Source organism: Channa argus, chromosome 15, assembly GCF_033026475.1.
Source record: "Channa argus isolate prfri chromosome 15, Channa argus male v1.0, whole genome shotgun sequence".
Taxonomy (NCBI): Eukaryota; Metazoa; Chordata; class Actinopteri; order Anabantiformes; family Channidae; genus Channa; species Channa argus.
The window spans coordinates 16,280,790-16,297,847 of NC_090211.1; the positions used below are offsets into that span (position 1 = coordinate 16,280,790).

Here is a 17,058-nt window from a genome sequence, read left to right on the forward strand (position 1 = left end):
CAATGTTCACTGCAATTAGCACAACCAAAACACTATTTGATGATGGTTCAATGAGGCGCATCTCTCCATCACTTTATTGCAGCATATGGTGCTAGAATCATCTGTGAAAAACATTTAGTAAGAAGATAAGGAAGCCAAAATATTTTTATATACAGCACAGTCTACTTTAGTACAATCATTACACGCATACACACAGACGGGCACACATTACTTTTAAATGCGGCAAGCATCAAACTCCAACCTCCTGCTCCAGTTTAAATCCCCCACACACACACACACACACACACACACACACGCACACACATCCTGCTAGAAGTACACAAGCAGAGGCCTTTGAAAATACGGCCATCCCCCACACACACTGCACTCACACACATACTTCAGCCGTCTTCAAAACTTTCTATACAAACACAGACACAGTAGGCAAAAGTAACACCTCGCTAACCACCATGACTAAGGTGTGTGTGTGTTTGTGTGTTTTCTTCGCTCTTTAGCTCATTCCACCGGAGGAAAATCACCTCACCCATGGCAATTACAATCTTCCCTCAAACCCCTACACACATTCTATTTTACCTTTCTCACTCTCACTTAATATTTTTCATCGCACATTTCCTCTCTCTTGAACACAGAGGTGTGTGTGTGTGTGTGTGTTATGTGTGTGTGTCGGTGTGTTTGTGTTTTAACATGATTACAGTTTCAGCCATGGGTGTCCAGCAGCCAGTGAGCTGAGATAGAAGATCAGGTGATGTAAAATAAGATTTGGAATGTGTGTGTGTGTGTGTGTGTGTCTGTACCCTGTGGCCAGCTGAGAGTAACAGAGCTCAGCCATTAGAAAACAGTGTAAAATCCTACTAAAACCTTTTTTTCACCTCTCAAACATCAAAGTCTGAAAGGTCCTCTCTTGTCTGACTGGCTACATTCTATTTTTGTCTTCCTGATGTGGCCACCAATTAGATGTCTGTAGTACAGACATATTAGTATGATGTTAGCCTCTCCTCACTGCAAATGCCACCATTATAAAATCAAACCCCTATGATTTAGATGACATTTTGTAGACATTCACCTCAATGCTTCTCAAGTGTTTCATTAGACAAATTTATCTTTTTAGCTCCACTCAGACCTTTGCAAACCTTTCCAAACGGATTTAACACAGCTTGTGCCCCAACTTCTATGTTTCCTTGCCTCCCATTTCTGTTCAATATCAACAACAGTCTTTCATCGAAACTGCAAAGAAAATCTGAAAAATCAGCATAATAAAAGTGAAGGAAAAGCTTGGTTTGTCCTAGAAGTGTCTGCGATTCCTCACACATGACAATAATAAGTCAAGTGTTGAGAGGAAACATCTTACTGACACTGCAGTCCTCCTCCTACTAGTGGGAGGAAATAGGGCTATAGTCCTATTCCATGTAGACATACACGCGCACGCATTCCTGCAGCAGTGCGGCATCCAGCTCAGTGTGGTTTTGTCTGCACCTAATGGGAAAGGATCATCCTCAGTCCCGGGCGCCACTGTCAGCGCAATCAGCAAACAAACAACTGCTCGTTCTGTGCACGAGCTAAAACCACACACATACAAACACAAACCCACACATGCATATGTGCACGTTCAACTATTCAAGCAGCACAGTGCTGATCACTGCAGTTGTAGTCACATAAGCATGTCAAATATACTTACTTTGAGAAGATTCTGGGGAGTCTGATGTACTGTGGTGGAAAATCCACTACACACAGGAGTCACAGTGGATGGGAGGAGGGGGGTCAGAGTGAAGATGGATGAAAATGTATCACAAAAGAAACAGACAATGTCAAAAACAAAGCAAAATTGGGGTGAAAGAAAATGGTGGAGGTGAGATGGACTGAATGCTGCATGATGAGGTGAGCAATGATGGAGGGATTTAAAGAAGAGGATTAATAGAACATAAAAAAATGACTAAAGGCTGAGTGTTACAGATAAAGGAAACAGAACAAGCGCTCGGAACTGATGTGCAGAGATGAACAACTGGGGTTGGAGAATGACAAAGGTAAAGTTTTCGTTAAGGCTGAAGGGGCCAGTTCCACCAGGGAATGAAAGGATATGGGCTGGAGACCATCCGGATGCACCAGTTGCGAGGACAGGTGGTCTGCTTAAGACAGAAGAAGACCACGGGCGCCAGCTCTGGGAATGGCACTACGAGAGTGCTTAGGTCACTGCCGATACTGACATCATCACCTGGACCCACTTCCTCAATGATGTCGTCAGCGTGTTCCGAGCCGTATTCCTCGTTCTGCCCTGGCACTGCTGAGGAAATGCTCCCCAGCGGCACAGGACACTCCTCGCTTGTCATGGCAACCGAGACAAGATCTGAAAGACAACATGTGTCGACAGTGGGATTAGAGGAATGAAAGGATCCCATTTGTTGATACACTACAGATCTGCAGAGTAGGTTTAATAACGGCTAATTCCTTTTTGATTTAATTAGCATGCTGCAGCAAAAAAATATTAATCAAACACACTTATTTCATGGAAGTTTGATTGAACAATCAGCTTCTGGCCACAGACTGCTAAATCACATCACCTCACAGCTCAGAGATATTTGATGGCTGTTGTTTTCCAGCCCCAAAGCCTAATAGTCTCTTGCTGTCGCTCTGCTCTGCAAGCATTTTCTTATCATAAACTTACTTGTCTGCATAACAGACTGCATTGCTTACTGATAATAATCACTTCTCACATTCAAACACACACAGAGCAGTGTGACAACACAGAGTAAATCAGTGTCAACAGTCATTGCACATTCATTTACGATTCATTCAACAGCATCATAGTGTTTTGGGAGAGGAAATGACTTTCCTACCACTTCTACCACTTAATTGACGACTGGATTCCTTTTATTTATGATATAATGCACCTAAACATACACATACAGTACTGTACAGCACATAGATGCACACGATGTGTATTAGTTTTTGCATGATCCACGCTGTAATTTATATACTTCAGGACATGTCTTTATACATATGGAATGGTTTTATAAAATTTTCAATAAAAAGCCTGAATACCAGTGGTTTAATGTAACTAATTACATTTACTTAAATACTGTACTCACAGTGTTTATGATTTAGATATATTTTCACTTTACTTGAGTAAATATCTAACAGCCTTTCAGATTTTTGTGACAAATGTGAATAAATTCCATCAAAAAAACAAAACAGTATAGTGATGTAAAGTAATTAGATTTCTAATTATCAGATTTAAACATGTTACAACCTTGTTACATTAAAGTGACACATTAAACTGTAGTAGTTATAATTTATCTAATATCACACAGTATTGGTTTGTTACTATTACTTTTAAAAGTATTACTACTGGAATACGTTTGTACTTAAATTACATTTTTAATGTGACACATTTACTTCTAACAGAGTATTTCACACTGTCTTGGTGATACTTTTACTTAAGTAAATCATCTGATTATTTCTTACACCACTGTCAGATATGATGGAGTTGGCATGACTCATTGCCACAGAAGAGAAAAATAAACTTTTGTTCTTGGCTCAGCCTCCACATACATCAAACCATGAGCCAGGTATAGTAGCAAGCCATCTAGTGGCAACTGGAGCCCAAGTGAATGTATAATAACATATTGGAGTTTGTAGTCTAATTGTTTTTTACTGGCAGCCAAAAGAGGCTGAGAGCAAGAGGCAAGGAGCCAAGCAAAGGTTGGACATGTGCAAAGCTGGGCATTTATACAGTCTTGCTCACACGGGCACACACACACACACACACACACACACACACACACACAGAGTGAATGACATACTATGACATAATGCTTGAGGCTTGGATGCAGGATTACTACGGCATGATCAAGTGTGAGTGTTAACCTTTAGTATCACTAATGAGATATGTGCATATGTGTGTCCGCGCTGAAAACATGAACAGATAACCAGACACATGCATGCGTAGGTGTAGTTTTCATGTGCATGTATCTGTGCATGAGCGTGTGTTTGCACTAAATCCTACAGGAGGCTTAAGTGCCAGTGGGACAGGGGTCTTTTGTTTTTATAGGGTTACAATATTAAAGGCTATTCATTACAAGCTGTTTTGATTTAGAAGCCTCTGTCTCTCACAGCTCCAGAGTTAATCCTCTGAGAAGATGCTGAACCGGGTGGGGATATCAGAAACACCCAACACAATGGCACACTGATTAGTCAAAAGTCTCATTGTCTTTCTCCGCGTATAATCATCTTTATTTTGCGGTATTTTTACATGTATTTATTTATTATCACTGCTACATACAAACAGATACTTTCTCTTACACCAGGCCACTATTTTGCCTTTCCATAACTGGCCTTTTAAATTAGTTCACCATGGCAACAGCAGCTTCCTGTGGAGGCAGGAAGTTTATTCTTACTCTGCTGTGTTTTATTTCCCATGACAAAGCTTCTTAGAGAAACCCTGCAGCTATTACCGGCGACTGCAATTAAGCAGGTGACAGCTTTGCAGAAACGATTGGAAGGGGTGTGCTCTGTGTGTTCTGTGTAAAACAATGTGTCCGTCGTCTCTCTGTCGTGTGTGTGTGTGTGTGTGTGTGTGTGTGTGGCATCACTATACTCTGAAATGTTTTGCACGTTATATTCATCTAACTTCTTTTCATCATGACATTGCTGCTCCTTTACTCTGACTCTCTTCATAATATTTCTGCATGTTGCATAAACTTCCTCTCAGTGTGTTTTTTTTTTGTGTGTGTGTGTTTAATGGCGACGACTGATGAATCATTATGTGTGACACAGAGAAACTGAGAGAAATAGAGAGCGAGCTAGGGAGAAATAGACACTCGCTGCCATGTCACCACAGATACACACAAACACATTCACACTCTTACACATTAACACCCTTAATTGGGGTAGCGGATATACAGTCACCCATTTAGCTGCACTATGAGCTAAAGGCTGTGACGAGCTATGGAAAAACTTGCTTTCCCCCTCCCACACACACTCACTGCGACAGTCTGAAAAAGACACACAAAGAGGCTGGATGGAAAACAACAGTGAAAACATACTGTGGATCCATAAGGGGATTGGGAAACACATTCTTCATTTCAGTCATCTCCCATTGCCAATTTGAATAAAAAAGTGAAAAGCTGTGCTTTCAGTCTTTGCTGGGTATTTACACTAAGATCAAAAATCTGATGTATAATACCCAAGGGATATAAGTAATGACTAAAATTCTCAGTGAGTCATTGAATGAGCTCAACATAAAACATTGGAGGCTTAAAATAAGAAATGCTGTGAGTTTCTGTGCTCTGTATATTGACAATTATGGATCACCCTTGTAATGTACTTTCAAACAAAGATGTTTGAGCTCTGTATGTGCTGCCTTTAAGCTAAAATCGGTCCTTTTGCATCTCCAGGCTGCAGAAACTACTGCAAAGATGTGTCATAAAATGCCATTGACTGCCCAGGCTTGAATGTGAAGTTGGATATGTGGTTAAACTAACAAAGTCTGGGTGATGCTACTTTTTTGCAGCTCACAGGTAACCTGCCAAACCTAACTATAACTAATAATTCCCCATTGAATGGCATGATGACACTCAAACCAAGTGAATGTCGCCAGAATTTGGTAAAGTAACTTGCTAAAATATTTGATATGTTAGTAAAACTCACTGATGAATGTTCTGATACATAATCATACACAGCATTTAACTATTTCTCTATGGGCTCTATGAAATGCTTTGGGAATATAAATCCATACATTTCTTAGCTTGTATTATATTTTGGAGTAAGACATTTTTCATACGATGGAACAATACCTGCATATTATACAACAAGGTAGCAAATATAAAAGTAAAAAAATTGTACAATTGCAATACTATGAAGGGATACAATTGTAAAACTGAATCCCGCTGTAGTATCCCATGATTGAAGTCATATCATGTCATATATCATGTCATATCATATCTGACACACTGTAGCACATAATCTTCAGTTTCTACAGCCAAAAGTTATCAAGAGGTATTTCTGTAAGGTTGCATTATACATTTAAATAGTTATAAAGAAGACATCTTTTTCTTCCCCAAATCTGATTTAGGAGTGTGTGTGATATGTACTCTATGCATGTGTGTTTATCTGTCTTCTGTCTGTCAGGTGATTTGGGACAATGCTGAGCCCACAGCACTCACAGACAGCCAGGGACCTGACTGTCACACCAACTTTACACAATGCCCGGCCTTAACGTCTCTGAAATTCTTTCTCTCAAAGTGTCAAAACACAGTGGAGGAAACACAACGTTGTCATTTAGAGAACACCCAAATACACACACACACACACACACACACGTCATCTCGCGTGAGCGAGCTCAAAAAGGAGCAAGAGCACTGAACATATGAGGAAACTCAGGGACAGATCCCTGGAGATTGATGCTGTCCCAGATGTGTGTGTGCATGAAACATAATGCACCACTGGACCATATAAACACAGACAGTAGCTAAGGCCATTAGACTCACTTCAGGGCAGGGATCCCTTGAGAGCACAACTTGGGCTACACACCCCATGGATAACACTACGCACACATTCTCACAGCATACACACACAAACACACTTCCTGGCTCGTCATCTACATTAGACAATGCATCATTCAGTGACTTTAGACAAACCAGTTTTGGCACCGAATGCTGAGCGATCAAAACAACACATTAATGTGATACTCAGACTATCAATACATTGAGCGTGGGAGTATAATGTATTATAAACTAGCCACTGACAGGGGGAGCTGACACTGAATAAGATGGTTGGCTTTTTGACAACGCTGTAAAATTGCCTTCTAAAGTCTAAGAAATGAGAGTCTTGCATAACAGAGAACGTAACTCCACATTGTGTCTTTACCTTGCTAAGTAAACCTCATGTACTTTAGAGCCATTGTTCCATTTACATATGTCAATCTAACTAGACCTCTGATCATGACAAAAACAACTATATTGCATGGTCTAAAAGGCTTTTGAAAAAAGTTGCAAGACAGCAGGAAGGAATAATTTCCTTGCTGTTTAATCTTATAATTAATTTTGAACTCTGCATCATTGCATCATTCCTTCCTGTTCAGTTGTTCACTTTTCCCTTTCAGCATCACTGTAAAATAAGGACCCACGTGCTTTAATTGTACTACAGAAAAAGTAAGTGTGGTCAGTTTTATGCAAAAGTAAATGAGTGCTGACTTAACCTTTGTCCTTTGTTTGAGTGTTTGAGCTCGTGTTTTTTACTAACTGACGTGCCCGAAACAATTCCACTTATATAAAACTGCAGCTATTCTACTTAGAAGTAGTTAATACAGTCTAAATCACTGTCCGGTGCAAATGATGGTGAGCTGAGCAGGAGAAAGCACTCAAACGTTACAGAAAACCTATAATATTTATAACAAGTGCAGGGCATGCTGTATCTACACCATTTGGGTCAGGTTGTCGCGTGCATAGCCCTTTGCCATTTCAGTGCTTCAGCTAATAAGATCCTACAGTTAGATCATGTCTGAATCAGAGAACCAGTTTGCAAATTTGGTCCCTTTTCCCTGTGGTTTTGTTTTCTTTCACATACGGAAAAATCGAGGTGAACCAAAATGCAACACGATAAGTCACACAAGAATTGTCCGGTCCATGTTGTGGTAATTATCTGTGCAATTTACAGAGCAAAAACTCTGCTGCTAGCAGAATGTTGAGGACACCAGCACACAACACCCCCTCACACTTTTAAAAAAGATGTACTGTTAACTAGGCTCGTAGCTGGTCTGTCCAGGATCACGGATCAGCATCCGTAGCACCAATTAGCTGCTCCAACATTTATGTGGGACTGGACTGAGACCAAATTGAGTAAAGGGTCTCGATATGCAACTGCTGTGTTTAGACTTGCACAAATGAATCACACCAAGGGGGAAAAACAAACCAGAGGTCAATTTAACCTGGAAAAATGAGGTGTGAAAACAAGTGTCAAATGTTGCTTTGGTGGTAAATATGAGCCACACATAATATGGTAATCGTTAAAAAGGTAAATGAGGTAGATGTCTTTAGGGAAGTACCAAAACGAACTGTAACTGAGCAGAGCTAAGCTCTCCAGCAGCCTTTTATTAATCACTTTATTCATCATTGGTGGAATAACAATAAAGAAAACATATGGAAACTGTCACTTTACAGACTGCTGGTGGCACTCAGCCTCACATAACAAGGTGGAAACAAAGAGTGCTCTAGGCACACAAAGTATTGCTCTACCAAACTTAATACTGCCGAACATTTCAAATTTTGAACAACACACAGAGGACTTGTCAGTTCATTACAAAAGTAGGCAAATACTGCATCGCCAATACCACAGTAACAACACCACGATGATTCATTCGTTACATTTGCTGTTTCGTGACAAACTTGATGGATTAAATTTCTGTCCTCAAATGGGTTAAAATATCCACAGCCACTGCAGGGACATGGGTTGTTAATCTGCAGCCTCAGCCAGATATTTAAAGGTATTTCAGCAGGTGGATGACATATGGGTGTCAGACCCATCTCCTGCTTCCAGCAGCTTTATCCTGATTCGGCAGAATATATCACATTCGTTCAGACATTTGTTATGGATCACAAACCAGCCAGGTGGGCAGATTTACCCCTTATGCACAGCCATATATGCTGTGTGAAAATGTTACATGGTTGGTCTATTAGGAAATCACAAGTTGCAAATGAATAAATAAATACGCATGCTGTTAATGAAACCAATAAAAGTAATACTCATTTGTGATTATATTGTACATTTAAGAAGTACATCAGTTTGTAAGCTGGTATTTAAAGTCTGTAACCATTACTACTAGGATCTGCACCCAACTCTTTGTGACTATCACTCACTGAGCTCGTGTTTTTTACTGACTGACGTGCCCAAAACAATTCGACTTATATTAAAACTTAGAAGTAATTAATACAGTCTAAATCACTGTCTGGTGCAAATGATGGTGAACCAAAATCACTCAAAAGTTTGCCTCAAAAGCTTTTCAGTCATTGCGTCTTCGTACTTTTATGCATTAAGAGTAAATCAAACATATCATCCTCCTAAAGCACAGCTGACTAAAGTTTTAGAGAGAACTGACGACTGCAAGTGGTCAAATATAGTTAATGGTCTTCAGAGCAATTAACGTTTTGATCTGAGGATTGGATGAAATATTTCCTTTGATTCTTTTTTAATCTTTAATTTCCCTTCTGGAATTTTACATTTTTAGTTTCCATCTGAGTTTCTTACAGTAATCTATCACAATTTCTACACGGTCTGCCTTTTTTTATCCCATATTCAGCCTATTTCCTCTTTTCTTCATCCCTTCTACCTCTTTCTCATGTTCTTTATTAATCTCTCCTATATCACTTTGTCTTTCTTTACCTGTGATGCAGAGGACACTGAGCTCTGTGTCAGAAATCATAGAGAGTAGCCGCCAGTGGATTACTCTAACGCAGTGCTCCCATCAGCCTAATCTCTTTTAACAGCATTAGCACAGTTTGAGTAGATGTTGAGCATCATTGTCTTAAAGTCAGCACGAGCGCTTTGTTGTGTGGATCTTTATATTGTGACATGGTAACACAATCCTTCGCATTGTAACGAGGCCTAAAACAGCACAACAACAACGTGTAGACCAGGGCTTCATAGCATGGTGCATGTGGCTAGTGGGTAGTCTGCTGTGACCAGCTTTATTGAGCTACAGTTACACTTGATGCATTGGTCATTCTTTACCTGACCTGTGATGTCAGTACAGAGCCAGAACCATTTATACCAACACTTAACTCACTGCAGTCTTCTTCTAAATGACAGGTCTTGCTGAGGAGGAAAAGCACAATCTAATGGAAGTAATGTACAGAAAATGCTGTATTTCTGCAGCCACCATGGTGCAGATTGCTCACTGTATCTGTAATTATACAAATGCTTGCCTTTTCATTATCATCTGGGCACAGGTCCCTGTGTCCTTGCATGTAGTAATGGACACCGTTAAACAGTGTTGCCTCCAGCTGATTAATATGCCATTAATCACATGATTCATAATAATAGTAAAAGATGACAGAGGAAAGGCATCAGTGTCGCCATGGGTGATCCAAATATGAAAAACTCAACTCCTATCAAAATCATGTTGTCAGCACATTTTTTATAATTTCTGATGTGCTGATGTATGTTCAAGTGTCATTGTAGCATATCGTGGGAGGGGGCTTCGTGCCTCTGTGCTTAGAGGAGGTGTGTGTGCACACAATTCGGTGTTATTGGGTGATTTATAACAGGCTCCCCCTGCCTCCCAACACAAATCTATATTGGCAAAGGAGGGGAGGTCCAATAATGCTGCCAATAATTTACTATTAAACCTCTTGCTGTCATTCTTTCACCCTGATAAATGACATACACTTCTCCCAGGCTGCCCGTGTGTGCAGCACAGAGAGAGCTCATAGCTGTGCCAAAAACTAAATGGTCAATCTTATATTGTAGGCTTATGTGTGAGTGGATCTACTGCAGACTATTGTTAGTTCTACTGTGTGTGTGTGCGTGTGCGTGCGTGTCTATAAATGTGTGTGTTTTCAGCTTCAAACCAGATCAAGCAGTTGTCCACTCTTTGCTGACTACACTTGCAGAGGCAAAGGGACTGAGGACAATCAATTCATATTAGGGCCAGAGTGCAGCTGCAGGTGTACGGTACGTGTGCAGTTTATCCGCATGCCTGTTTCATCTGTGTGTGTTTGTGTGTGTGTGTGTATGTGAAAGATTCAGCCTTCCATCAGATCTGTGTTTTGCCACAATGTTATCTAATGTCCTCTCCTCTGCTTCACACAAATATTCACACACACATGTACACACACTCAGACTATAGCTATATGTAACGTTAATGAGGATAGTGGGGGATATCATTGTCGCAGGTGTCCCTTAATTGGTAAGAAGTTTTCTTCTTAATTGAAAACACAAGGGAGGCTGTGTGATTGCATTCATGATGCTTTCTGATTTGGTTGTAGTGTCACACATTCAGCCTCCCAAATCTTAAATGGGCATTTTGTCACTAGAAAAGTGGATGTCTCTTAAAACAAGGACAACTTGGCTGCAGACTTGCAATAATTTTTATTACTTTACTAACAATTACCTAGAATCACTTTGTTGTGTCTAATCCCACAGTTCTGTATTCAGAGCTATCAGAGTCCTGAAGTCATCTGAAGCTTTGCAGCTAGAAACAAAGAGAAGGTGGAGGGTAGTTTATTATCATTCATGTACTCCCCAAACTAAAGCCATGGCATTTAGGTTAGCTTTAGGTTGAACTAATACGTACTTGTTTACCATGTAGCCGGCAACATCACTATTTGCAAGGGCCTGTAAATCTATTCTGTTCGGTTTTGTTGTGTTCTGTTTAAAGAGCCCTACAGTAAAAGCTTTATTGCTTTAAGATCAAAGTCGATTCAAGTCAATTGTGTTTATTGCGGGCTTTTTCACGGGAAAACAAAATGGGGAGGAGATGAACAGAAAGTAGAGGGAAGGGGAAATGATGGAAGAGCAGAAGTAATGACAGATCCATTCCTCTCTTTCTTCTCTGTGCAGCAAAAAAGCATTGAGCTGAACACCTGTCAGCACTCCTTATCTCTTCCCCCCCTGTCTCTTCACCCTCTCTTACTCTCCTTTTAGAAATTTCTCTCCTCGTTGCTTTCATGCCCTGACATCAAACTTTCATCCAAAGTTTGAAAACTCGGGGAGAGATAGTATGAGTTGAGGTGTGTGTGTGTGTGTGTGTGTGTGTGTGTGTGTGTGGAGTGAAAGCAGGAGACAGAGAAAGCACAGTGAGAAGAGACATAGAGCGGACAAAGCCTGAGGAGGAGAGTCTCATGAATGTGAACCACCTTGACAGTACACATAGTGAGTGCATGTCCATACTGTGTGTGCATGAGAGGTCTCATTAAGCATGTTTTCTTTTCTACCATACATGAAGTATGTCCATGTCTGAGTGTGCACTGTATGTCCCAGTACATTGTGTGCATGCTGCGATGTATCTATGAATGTTTTTGTGCTGGTGTACAGCACATTAGTGACAGTAGATTCAGACACAGCTGTCATAAAAAAAAAAAGGAAAAAAGGCTACAGGAGGGAAAAGCACGGAGGCGAATGCTTTGTGGCCAGATATTTGAAAGCTATCGGGCTGCAGGCAACAGGTGGAAAAGGGGGAAGACAAAAGACGGAGACGACTGATTGAAACGAAAAGGCCAAAGGGACCAATTGTGGAAGAAACGGAGATTGAATCAGAGAAAAAACAGGGAGAGAGGGGTCTGCGAAAGGGCAGAGGTGGGGGTCGTGAGGGAAAAGAATGTGAATCATGTGGAGGAAGAAAAAAGGAAAATAAGAGGACAGTGGTATAAAACCTTGGGGAGAGGTGAGTGAGGTGAATGAGACGGAACAGACAGAAACAGAGAAGGACAACATAGTTAGAGGGCTGCAAGCATGGGTGACAGCAAGAAAGTGGGAGATGTGTGGAGATGTGAGAGCTGAGGAGGATGAGGAAGAGAAAGAAAGCAGACAGTCAGGCAGGACAAAGGAGAAGGGAAAAAGAGAAAAAGGGCTTCTGGAGAGTTGTGGCTGCACCTCAAAGGGTGAGGAAATATCAGTGATAGGAACATGGGTGAACATATTAAAGGGAGTATGTGATAATATACGCGTGTGGAATGCAACGTCGACCCACACATATATCCACTTAAGCATTCTGACAACGCCTTCCCCGTCCACTTCTTCTGTCTTTTCTGTCTTCACACCTCTCCCCAAACCTTAAAGCTCGGAGGAAGCCGAGCAGCTTCCTAATTACTTCATTTGCATAAACATGCACATTGTATAAGAGGGAAGGATGGCTGGCTGGCTGTGGATGCTTGAAGAAAAGGAAGGGGACAGAGCTTTACCTGGATAAAAAATGAAAGGGGGTAGATAGGAATGTAATCTGGGAACCAGAAAAGAGATTCCAACAGAAACATGACTCTTGCTGAGGGTGAGAAAGCCGTCAAAATGCGCCTTCCTCCTCTATGCTGATGATATTCTGCTCTCTCACCCCTCCTTTTTTGTCCGCTCTTCTTTCCCCATCCCCGTCTTTTTATAGAAATGGCTGTGTGCTACTCGTTCTTTGTTCCCGTTAGTCACTCTCCCATTTCTGCTCCTTTTGCCATACTGTAGGTAGCTTAATGCCAACAGCCATTATTCTCTTCCTCTCCCACACTGTGTCCCTCGCTCTCCTCCTCCACTTTCAACGCTGTCTTTACCATCATTTCCTTCCCGTCTCTCACATTCCTCCTTTCACTCCTTCCCTCATCCCCCATTCACTCTTCCTTTTCTCACATAGTGCTGTGTCAGGTTTTTTCACCCTTAGCAGTGTGAAATGACATTTGAATATGGCTGTTGGAGCATTTGTAGCTCGCCTGCACCCCCATTCTCGACCATATACACACACACACACACACACACACACACACACACACACACACACACACACACACACACACACACACACACACACGCGTGCACACACATTACATGAAGAGAAGGCCACTCGTAAAGATAAAGGATTATGACTCTACATGAGTGCATGCTCACATGTCAGGAGGGAACAAGGAGATGTGAGGGAGGATGGAAGAGAGCTGGAGGAGACAGGAAGGATGGAAAAGTGAGGGGTGGAGAGAAGGAAGAAGTGAAGAGCAGGCCAACAGCACAATAGCTTACTTTTGAACTATGAATACAAAGAAGGGATCAGAAGGAGCAAAAAACAGTGAAATTAATGAAAATGAAACAGCGATATGGGATCAAGTGGAGAAAAAATGGACAGAACAAGGAGAGAGAGACTTTCATTAAAATGCAGTAACCTTCTTGTTCGCCTGTTTCGTTGCATTTTGAGTGGAAACCCTCCACTGAGAGAGCAAGAGAGGGACGAATCAAGAAGAGAGTCAGACTGAGCTGAGCACAAAATGGCCATGAAGTGTCAAGTACTGGCCTCATCTCCAGAGGAAAACAAGGGGGGAGATAAGAAGGTCCCAGCATGTGTTCAGTGTGTGTCACTGTGTGTGTGTGGGTTCACATTTATACTTGAGTAATGGTATATTAAAAAAAAGAGCATAATACCTTAAACCCAAGCAGCAGAATGCAAACCATATGCTGCTGTGACACTTTGCCAGATGACATGTCACATTTTGCCTGTTTAATTTCTCATAATTGCCCTCCACCCAGGTAGAACCCCATAATTACAAAATCAAGAAACTGTGAGAGACAAAAAAGCAAATAAATAGACGGAAACACACACGGGCACAAATACACACATGTCATTTTAGAAATGTTTAAACAAGTCTCACACTGAGGTCGCATCTGTTACCCATGCAGAGCAATTAACCAGGCATGTACAGTGTGAGGAAATGTAGGTGAGAGCTTTGAAATTACTCAGTTTTCTGATCTGTGTAATGTACCACAATGCAACACAATGTGCTCATGCTAATAACATAGTACAAACACTTACATTTCTTATGTCTATGACGTATATCCATGAAACATTCACAGAACGGATGAGAAACGTTTTGGATTTAATAAGTGGTTGAACCCCCTTTGGCAGCAATAACATTTTCTGATGCAGATTAAGTTTAGAAACCATTCAAGAGGAATTTTGAACCATTCTTCTTTACCGAACAACTTGTCAGTCAGAATAACAGTAACTAATATAAATAATAACTAATTAGGATCTGGTCTGTGACCAGGCCACTTGAAAATGCGGAGTTTCTATGTCTGAAGTCATTCTGTAGTAGTTTGACTTCATTGCAGTACTTAATCTCAAATATGTAAACTGTCGCACTGTCAAGTGTGTTTAGTTTGTTTGCCCACACGTTAAAGTGACGCATGGAGCCGTTTACAAATTGTTTCTGTAAGATGGATCTGGTTGGATATCCAGTCCTGAATGAGGCTGGGAGACTGTAAGAGCCTTTCAGTTTGACACTGTGCTGCTAGTAAGGCCACACTTTTGACTGTGTATTCTGCTCACACGCTGTAAATTGTAGCTTGTTGTTTCAATGTAATGATGCAAGTTGCGGGTTGCCTTCAAATTTTACGTCATTACATCTACACTTTGTTCTTTTATCGCACTTAAAATTGATCTTGATTAAAAGTTTGTTGTGTAAGTTTTAGTTTGGTTATTTTAGATTTATTGAACAAGTCAGTCAGTTGTTTGAACTTCAAAATACATGTCAGGCTGATTTCCACATGCCGGTGTGTAAACCTCTGTCTTGTTGGATGGATTTGATTTAATGTATTTACTTATGGATCAGACACGGCAAGTTCCCACCATGAAATATTTATTTGAATTTCACAACGAATATTTGAAGAGATTTGCTTCTATAAATGAAACCTATACGAAATTCCAGAATGAGAATTCACAGTCCAGTGTTGCGGGACCTAACATGCTAAATTGTGTCAAATCCATTGAACATGCTGTAGCATTGATGCGCTTTGTCTAAGCAGGTTCTCCTGACAAGCAGCCACACCCTTGTAGATATGAATTCTTCGTTTGGAACTGAAAAAAAGAACCGAAGTTCAGTTTTTGTCACTGGCAACCAGGACTCAGCATATTTTAGTTTAGTTTTAATTTGGAACTAATTGCAACAGTCATATTTTGCTGCATGTCGAAGCAACGCTCACAACACTATTAGGCCTTTGTGGCTTCCACAGCATAGTATTGTACATTTAGGGACTTAATTTTCATCAATGCCTCATCATTAATGTGTATGTGTAGATTTCATCTGCTTTCACCACTAAGCACAAAAAGCAACAAATTTTTTGAGTGATGAAAATATGTAGCCATTTTATTTCATTATGGATCTATTTTGTAAATGACTGGACATCAGTGGCCCCAGAAATGAGTGACATCTTCTTTGAAACCTTACAGACAAATTAAACTATAATTTAAAAGTGCATGTGGTGGGTTTAAATGGGTACACTCGACTTTGAACTTCACATCATTAAACCTTTCTAGACTGAAAACTATTTTTCACCCACTTTCACGTTTTTATATTCATTTATGCATTCTCTCACTGAAAATGTAAAAGTGACCACTGAAGCAAAGAAAGTAACTGGTGTCCCTGGCAGATGAAATTCTCTCATTAACACAGACAGGGTGTTTCTTTAACCGATGTTACTCCCACAGTTTTTTTACTCACATGTCTTATCAGCCTGTTCAGGCATCCCTGCTGTCATTGACTGCAAACGTTAAGCGCGTGTACCCGTTTCGTGGAAAGTCAAGCCATTTATAGTCTTGTTCCTATTGTGATTGTCATTTGTATTCTGTTAAATCTCAGTTCAAATTGTATTTTAAATAGTTCTTGTGGCTATGAATGTGTTTTTTATTTTTTCCTGTACAAAAAAGTGTTGTTTGATCAACTGTAAATCTATGCTTAATCATCTTCAGTCACCGATGTGTGATTACTTGCCATTTCCAAAAGATGTGTCATTTGACAGCGCTGGAAAACTATAGGAGTCCAAATGTTCAGAATGAATCTTCTGTCATACATGTACTGAATCACAGCACACAAAGAAGTGACAAGAAGACAGCAAAGCTACTGTTCCTCAGTTTAAGCCTTTCTGTGGTGAAACCCAAACATTTCACACGTTTCCCATTTTGTTGCAAAAGCAAGTTTTAAGCTGTGCCTATAGTTGCAAACAAATCTGAAACTTAACGAATTGGTTTCATTGGACATGTTTAAGAGATTGTTAACTGAAAGATGTTTTATCTGACCAACCCTTTTACAGTTTTATGATTGCTGGTAAGCTCGTTTTAAACTTTTCTGTACTTAATGGTTGAATGCTTGTTTTATTGAATGTCGGAGCTGGAACTGTGTGGCCAGGACACTTTGAAAAAGAGGTTTTTAATCTTAATGAGGTTTTTCTGGTATAATAAAGGTTAAATAAAATAAAAATTAAAATAAAGATTGAATCAGCACTGTTGGTTAGGGTGCACCAAAATACCACATGTGCACATGTGGTACTTTGTGTTTATGCGTGTGTTCGTGTGTGTAGAGGTGTGTGTACAGTGTGTGTGGTGTAGTA

General features: G+C 40.4%; 1 protein-coding gene across 7 annotated transcripts in view; it reads right to left on the reverse strand.

Annotated features, from left to right (window-relative positions):
* Positions 1-17,058, reverse strand: part of LOC137099670 (voltage-dependent T-type calcium channel subunit alpha-1I-like) — a 130,421-nt gene that overhangs the window by 91,247 nt on the left and 22,116 nt on the right. For all 7 annotated transcript variants that reach the window (XM_067476807.1, XM_067476803.1, XM_067476805.1 and 4 more), the window contains exon 2: positions 2,077-2,341. In XM_067476807.1, the coding sequence (XP_067332908.1) occupies positions 2,077-2,324 (248 nt within the window). In that variant the 5' untranslated portion in view covers positions 2,325-2,341. The remainder of the gene's footprint in view (positions 1-2,076; positions 2,342-17,058) is intronic.